The 8,286-nt window shown below is 36.8% G+C and overlaps 1 protein-coding gene across 1 annotated transcript in view; it reads left to right on the plus strand.

Moving 5' to 3' along the window:
• LOC150080655 (uncharacterized) overlaps positions 1-7,574 on the plus strand; it is a 175,048-nt gene extending 167,474 nt beyond the window's left edge. Inside the window, exon 10 of the mRNA XM_090380774.1 lies at positions 7,458-7,574. Coding sequence (XP_090236900.1) covers positions 7,458-7,574 — 117 coding nt within the window. The remainder of the gene's footprint in view (positions 1-7,457) is intronic.
• The last annotated feature ends 712 nt before the right edge of the window (positions 7,575-8,286 follow it).

Raw genomic sequence — 8,286 nt, forward strand, 5'->3', positions numbered from 1 at the left:
AGTTCAGACACAGTATGGGTTTGTTAAGGGGAAGTCTTGTGTGATCAATTTGATTGGATATTATGATGTGGTCAAAAAGAAAATAGATGCAAAAAATAATTTTGATATATGTATACTTGGATTTCAGGAAAGCTTTTGATACTGTTGCACATGGAAGACTTCTGTAAAAATTGGAGCAATATGGCATTAAGAGCAAGTTGCTGCTATGGATAAAGGGATGATGGAGTGGGAGAAGACAGAGTGGTAATCAGTGGACAAACACTGACTGAACTTCTTGGTCTAATGTTATTAGTGGAGTTCCCCAGGGTTTGGTTTGGGCCGATTTTTTTTGTTTTCTGTATTTATGAATGATATTGAAGGTATATCACAGGCTTCATGTCCAAGTTTACAGATGATACAAAGTTTGGCAGCGTTGTTAATGACAGTATGCTACTGCAACAGGATCTAGAAAAGTTGGACAGGTGGACTGAGAGGTGTCAACTGAGGTTGAACATTGACAAATGCAAAGTACTGTATATGGGTAGCAGTAATCCCAGAGTAATGTATCAACTGTGCAAATGTATCAGGGTATTGGAGAATGAAAAAGACCTGGGGGTAATTGTGCCATCAGATATGAAGTTTTCTGTGCAGTGCAGACAGGTGCAAGAGCAGCTCATGGGGGTCTTGTTAGTGATATACAGGAATTTTGCTAGCAGGGATAAGGAGGTGATTATCCCTTTGTATAACGCAATGGTCAGGTCACACCTTGAGTACTTCATACATGTCTGGAGGCCTCATTTTAGAAAGGATGTAGAGCTGCTGGTACAAGTACAGAGAAGGCTGATGAGATTGGTGAGGGGAACAAAGGGTTGCTGTTACCAGGAAAGGCTTAAGTCTGCAAATTGCAATGTCTGGAAAGTAGGCACCTGCAAAGTGATCTGATCGAGGTATATAAGGCCTTGTATGGTGCATGGTTTGAGTAAGCTCATTGCTGATGGGATTCTTCTTGTTGCTCAGATTATTCACTTGATGTGGCACAGATTCAAATTGAGGAAAGAGTTGCAGAACAGCTGCGTGGAAATTCCCTTTAGCCAGCTAGTGGTTGATTGCCAGAACAAACTTCTGTATATCGTTGTGGCAGTTGATAACTAAAATAAATTCTAGGAAGAATTGGACATGCTTTTGGAGCAAATGGATTGGTGAAATGGGAAGTGTTTCTTCCTTTTTTTTTTGGCTGATGTTGTATAAGCTTGCTTTTTTGCATAATATGCCTCTTCTAATGCTAAAAACTAGGTACATATAGTTATCCTTTTGATGATAATTTTATTTTACTCTTTCTAAATCACTGTCTGATATTAAAGTTTATTTAATTTATTCGGCAAAACTATTAGAAATATTTTATTTTACTTGTTTTGTAACAGGGAATAAATTTATCAACCTGCTGATAAATTTCAGCATATAAAATAATAAAAGGAAGAGTATGTATGGAATTAAATACTTAGTTTAACATCATAGTAGCCAGTTTTAACAACCTTTTGTGTCATGCATGTAGGTCTTTGTATCTAAGTGGTTAGGAACAGGAGTGCAGTAGCACATGGTTTTTGAGTACACTGGGGTTCAAGCCCATGACTGCTAAATTCAGTTGATCTGCCAACCAGTACTGGACCGGCATGGTAGATTATGGTCCATTTCCCTCAATATGAATTGTTGAGGAGGCTTCCATCCTACTATGGGCTGATAATGGCTGCTATTTATCTTTATGTCATGCACTCTAAAAATACTTTTTTGTAAATATGCAATGAAAGTTCATTGTAGTCATCTTAATTGATTCCAACAAATTATAGCATGTGGAGCTCACTCAAAACTTTCCCCAATTTTTTTCTGAGTTCTTCACTGACTCTTTACTGAAACTTATATGGTGTAATAAGTGCATTTAATCAGGTGATGATTACTTTGAATAAAAATAAAATCATTTGAGCTTCACACACACACACACACACACACACACACACACACACACACACACACACACACACACACACACACACACACACACACACACACACACACACACAAAGTTCAGCGAATACTCCTTCTTCTTGTGTGTGAATTTTGGACAGCTCATTCTGGAATCTTACTTGAAAGGTCCTGAGGTGAAGAAAATTCTGAATGAATCTAGGCAGGTTACCTCTAAGTCCAAGTTTGTATAAGTCTTGGAGGATTCCATATCTCCAGGTTGTATCGAATGCTTTGGTAATATCGAATGTTATCATTACCATGTGTTGTTTTTTAAGAAAAGCATTTCGAATCTGAGCTTCGACCTTGACGTGGACATCAGTTGTAGATCTATTACGGCGGAAACCAAATTGATGGCATGATATAGCATCTTGATCTTCAACAATCCAGACAAGTCTCTTGTGTACCATCTTTTCCATTATCTTTCCTAAACAGCTGGTCAAAGATATAGGACGATAACTATTGGGAGAGTAAGCATCTTTCCCGGCTTTCGCTATGGCTACCACAACTGACAGATGCCATGTATCAGGGTAAACATTCTCCTCAAAGATTCTATTGTAAAATTTCAGTAGTATTGAGTTTGAGTTGAGGTGGCAAAGCATTATATAGAAAATGCCATCTGGTCCAGCAGAACTATTTCTAGAATTCTGGAGAGCTTCGTTGAGTTCATTCATAGTGAAAGGAAGGTTATAAGAATGAGATTGTTTTGTAACAAAGTTAATTTTATATTTTTCCATGGAAATTTTTTTGCATCTAAATGAGTCTTCATTTAGACTCATTTAGACAAGATTGGGGCTTTGGTTTGTTGACACTTTCCACTGAGGATAAGGATCTTTCTCCAAATTATTCTGGCGTCAGTGTTTCTGCAGATGGTAGAACTGAATCGAATCCACGCATCCTGTTTAGCTTTTCGACAATTCGGCGTGCTTCAGCTTTCAGCCGTTTATAGTTTATAAGGTTCTCCATTGTAGCATTTCGGCGAAAAGTGTTCCAAGCTTTGTTTTGTTTCCTTTTGGCAAGATAGCAGTCCCTTGTCCACCAATTATTATACCTTTGTTTCGTAAGGTTAACTTTCGGTATTGCGCTGGTAGCAGCTCCAAGTAATTGTTCTACTATATGTCTAGTGGCATTATTAATAGATGCAGAAAGAATCAAATGGTTATCAAATTGCACTGTTTTCGAAAACTTTTCCCAGTTAGCTCTGTGAAAATTCCACGTAATTTTTTGGTTAGATGTATAGTTTGTATCCGTCTGTATTTCACAAATTACAGGAAAGTGATCGCTGTTGTGAAGGTCAGTTAATACTGTCCAATCAAAGCTAGGATAAATGGACGAGGAACATATGGACAGATCCAGAGCAGAGCTAGAACTTGTAGGCAAGTGGATATAAGTATGCACACCGGTATTCAGTAGTGTTAAGTGATGGTTATCAAGTAGAGTTTCGATCATCCTCCCTCTACGATCCATGTTCGGGGAACCCCACAAAGGATGATGAGCATTCAGATCACCTAGAAAGCATACAGGTTGGGGTAGTTGATTATGTAAATTATCAAGTTCTGCAATGGAACATGAAACGTTTGGTGGAATATAAATGGAGACAAGAGTGAGATTAATCCCAAGAACAATACGAACGGCTATTGCTTCTAGATTAGTGGAAAGCTGAACGGGTTTCGATGGTACATTACTACGAACTAATATTGCTACTCCTCCTCTTGCTGGAGAATCGGAACATCTGTCACGTCTATATAGTGTATACCGTGAGAAGTGTGGGCTATAATTTGATGATAAATAAGTTTCCTGTAGACAAATACATGCAGGATCATGCTGGTGCATTAGGTATTTTAATTCGTCAAGATTACTTCTTAGTCCTCCACAATTCCATTGAATAATTTTCTGCATTACTTGGGTTTAGGTTAGATGGATTGGTCTGATCGTTTGTTTTTCCCTCGATCCTGTTTATATTTCTCTCGTTTTGAAAAGACTGGGCGAGTAATATCCATCTCATCATCAGCATGAAGCATGAGAACAGCATCATCATTGTCTAATTTCTCATCGGTTTTCATGGTTCGTTCAGTTGGTTTATTTTGTGTGCGATGAACATCTTTCTCCTTTAATAATGTGCCTGAGTTTGGAACGTCTTGTTGTGGCTTGGATGGCTTTGTATTAGTAGAATTTGATGGACTCTTTGTCTTTGTTGCTGTTAGTGTCTCACCATCCGCAAGGATGGATCTAGCCCATTGAATAAGAGATAATTTAGGAGGAATAGTAATATAAGTCTGTGTAGAAAATTCTTTAGTGTTTTTAACTGCATTGGAATATGTTTTGGCAGGGATCACATTTAATATTTGTTTACGTGCCTCTTGGTAAGATACATTTTTCTCTACCTTGTACTTCATTATTTTCTTTCCCATTTTCCATAATTCGCAAGTTCTAGAATATGCGGGGTGAGTACCCTGGCAATTGGGACACTTTGGCGTAGCTGCTGTACATTCAGTTTGGGAATGGTCTGATGAGCCACACAGGGGACAGATTGTCTTACCTTGGCATGCTGTTTGAGAATGACCATACTTCTGGCATTTAAAGCATCTAAGTGGATTTGGTATATATGGTCGGATCTTACAGGAAAGGTAGCCAGCTTTTACTGATTCTGGTAGATTCGGACTGCTGAAGGTAAGGATAACATTTCTTGTGGGTGTAAGGCACCATCTTGTTTGGTCATAATTCTTTTAGCACCGACAACACGTTGTGCTTTAAGTTCTTCGGCAATTTCTTCCTCAGAAACATTAAGGAGGTCCCATTCCGAGATGACTCCCTTTGAGGTGTTTAAACTTCTGTGCGGGGTTACCGAAATGGGAAGGCCTCCGAAGGTCGTTTGCTTCAGGAGTTGTCTAGAATGACTGGGATGGGAAGTCTCTATAAGAAGATCTCCTGAGCGAAGGCGTTTGACAATTTTGGGAGTACCTGCTACAGCCTCTATGCTTTTCTGCACAAGAAATGGCGATAAGCTGCTAAGAGGTTTCGTTGATAAAGAGTGTAAAATTAGAAAAGCAGGTATGTCATGTGAAGAATCATCTTTTTTGATTCTTTTTGCTTGAGATGACTCAAGTTCATGCGAGCACGTAGGCTCTACAGTCGGTGATATTAATGGATCCATAATTGCTCCTTTTCGCCCTGAGTATTAGATTAATACTCAGACTACCAGCCCCGCCACGTGGAGGCAGGAGCGGTGCCACCAGTGACCAAGCGATACGAGATTAGTGGTTAGTTTGTTAGAGAAATGGGTTTATATATATATATATATAAAAAAGAAAGGTGTATTTCCTTCCTTGATACTAAGCTTAGTTCTTTATTTAGAAAAAGCCAAAATTAAATAACTTGAAATAAAGAAGGTTTTAACAATCTCTACAATCTGTCGCTTAGAGAAAATACGCTTTCAAATCACTTTGGAAATATCGCTATGATCACTCGCTTGGCACTCGGGGCCCACCTGACAGGTCCTGCATGAACACTGCCAGTTAAAATGAGTTATTAGACTTGTTCAGGTTTGGCACTATACAGAATAGAAAATTCCCACCTCCACCACACATAAACTCAATTTATGATCAGTCCATAATGTTTTTCAGCTTCATTTAATCAAGAAGCGTTAAATTAGGCTGGCTGTTTTTACCCGTGTTTCAGATGGAAAATTTTGGGAAAAAATATTTGCATATGAATTTTAACTACAAATTCACAGATGCTTACTAAACAAAATGTTAGTATAAGAATGAAATATTTGCTCATCATATAACATTAGTAATGCATCACCATTACTGTTACACTGGTCATTACCAGTGTTCACTTTAAAGAGTGCACCATCTTCAGGCCATTAAAGACATTACACATGTTTTGAAAGACATTGCAATTGTTTTGTGTTTCATTAACTCTCAATAATTTTCTGTCCATTTGCATACCTAAGATGTTATTTGTTGCTTTCATTCTGCTGGTATCAAATCATGTTTTGGTACCTCCATTTATTTGGTCCACTGTCGTGCATGAATTGAGATTCTAATGGCTGCAGTTGGCTAAAGCAGCCTGGAATTTCAGCTCCATATTTGATTTAGCAACCATCCTCTTTGTTGCTAAATCTCTTTTTAGAAAACTACTGTCTCTATCCATGTCTAAAGAAATCACTTCATGCACCTGGTGTATTTTCAGGCTGTAAGGTGCAGGGGAATTTTAGGCCACATTTTCCAGGCAAAAAAGTGTATCTTATGGTCCAGAAAATATAGTACATGATTTTGATGTCACATTTGGTGTGTGATTTTGTAACAGATTTTCAGTGTTCATTACAAAGGTCCTATAAAGCATTTCAAATGAATAAAGGAAGCAAACCTTTTGTGAACAATAAAGTTTGATTATGAATTTTGGTTAATTTAAAAATTCATTGTCAAAAGCAGATGGTTAAGCAACACTAGTCTAGATGATTTTTCAAAAAAAAAATCAAAATCAGTTTTCTTACACAAAGAATGACAATCAGAATAAACTTCCACTCTACTTCTATTTAATCACCTATTGTTTTCTTTCATATAATTGCTCATTGCAATATGTATGCTGAGCCAACTAAAAACAGTAATGAAAATATGGTCCTCAACTTGCTGGTTTTTAATTTGCTCGTTATTTCAATATTTCTGAGAAATCTAAATGTGCGCCGACCGGGCTAGCCGAGTGGGTAAAGTACCTGCCTGGCAACCCAAAGGTCGCGGGTTCGATTCCCGCCTCGGGCTTGGATCAAAGTACTGCAAAAACCTTGGGAGGTGCATTATGGCCACAGAAGCCGATGCGCCAACAACTACCAAATCAAAAAAAAAAAAAAAAAAAATCTAAATGTGCATATTTGGTAAAAGCAAGTTTAATCTTGATTTAAGATTTTTATTTCTCTTGATTTTAAATTTTTAGTAATAATTTATAACCATTCCTTCAGTTAATCACAGATGGCATTTTTGTCAGGTGAGTTTCAAGCATTTTTTTCAGGGAAAAAATTGAGTTCAATTTGATTATGTGAAGAAAGGCAATCACAATAAATTTCCACTCTACTTCTGTTTAATACCTGTAACCACCTTGTGTGTGTGTGTTTTCTCTTTCTCTCTCTCTCACATATAATTGCATGTTGTGTTATGTAGACTCTGCCAACGGAAGACAATGAAAATATGGTCTTGATCCTGCTGGTTTTTAATTTTCTCATTATTTCACTATTGTTAAGAAACCTAAATGTATACATTTGGTGAAAGCAGGTTTAGTCTTATTTCTATTACAATTTATAACCATCCTTTCAATTAATCACATATCGCATTTTCTTTAGGTGAGTGTTGAATTTATAAAAGCTTTTTTTAAATCAAATTATAATTATCAGATGATATTGCCAACTTAATTCCTGCAATCAAGTCAATTTTATTTTTAAATGATGAAATGCTGTCTCTTAATAGGTTGAAGAAGAGCTAAAAAATCAGAAGACAACCTTGTTTAGAACTCATCCAGCCGGTGTTGTACAGAAATCACGTGTCATACCTGTGAAGCCTCTGCAGCGTATTATAAATAAGTGAATGTTTCCAGAAGAATGTATTCAGCTAGTCTAGAATCCACTCTGATAACTTGAATAGATTTAAACTAATTCATCAGATAGTTTTTATAAACATTTTAATAAAATTATTTGCAATTTTTTTTAATATTTAATTTTCCCAGTCTTCCTGATTTGTATTGTGTGATTTCATTATGAAAATAGTATAGTTTTAGGAAAATGCTACTTCCAGTTGATCAGTTTTTTTTTTTTTTTTTTTAAATTAATTGCCTATCTGTTCTTGGCAAATTAAATATTTGGGGCATAGTACACCAGTTCATATAGCATTAGTAGTGGCATATGATACAAGAAAGCAAGCCTATATAGCATCAGCCAAAAACAAAACAAACAAAACTTTCTCATTTTGCCTGCCTATTGATTCACTCCAAAAGTTTGTTCCAACAATCAACCACTCGCTGGCTAAAGGCAATTTATTGCACATATAATACTCTAAATCCTGTGATCTTTTTATATTTATTATATCTATAGAAGTGTGTGTGTGTTCAGCTAACTGCAGCTGTGATGTGGAGAGGCATTTAAGAATTTCTCTGTCTCTGATGGGAATTGAACCTGAGCCTCAGTTATGAAATACACTGAATCATAACTGTGACTGCTCTGCAGTACAGTTATGTGTATAATTATCCAGCGTGTGGAAATCAGGATTGATTAGTGTTATTTCTCAATTTTCTGATCTTTAG

This window comes from Mastigoproctus giganteus, chromosome 9 (genome assembly GCF_048544385.1).
Source record: "Mastigoproctus giganteus isolate SK-2022 chromosome 9, ASM4854438v1, whole genome shotgun sequence".
Classification (NCBI taxonomy): domain Eukaryota; kingdom Metazoa; phylum Arthropoda; class Arachnida; order Uropygi; family Thelyphonidae; genus Mastigoproctus; species Mastigoproctus giganteus.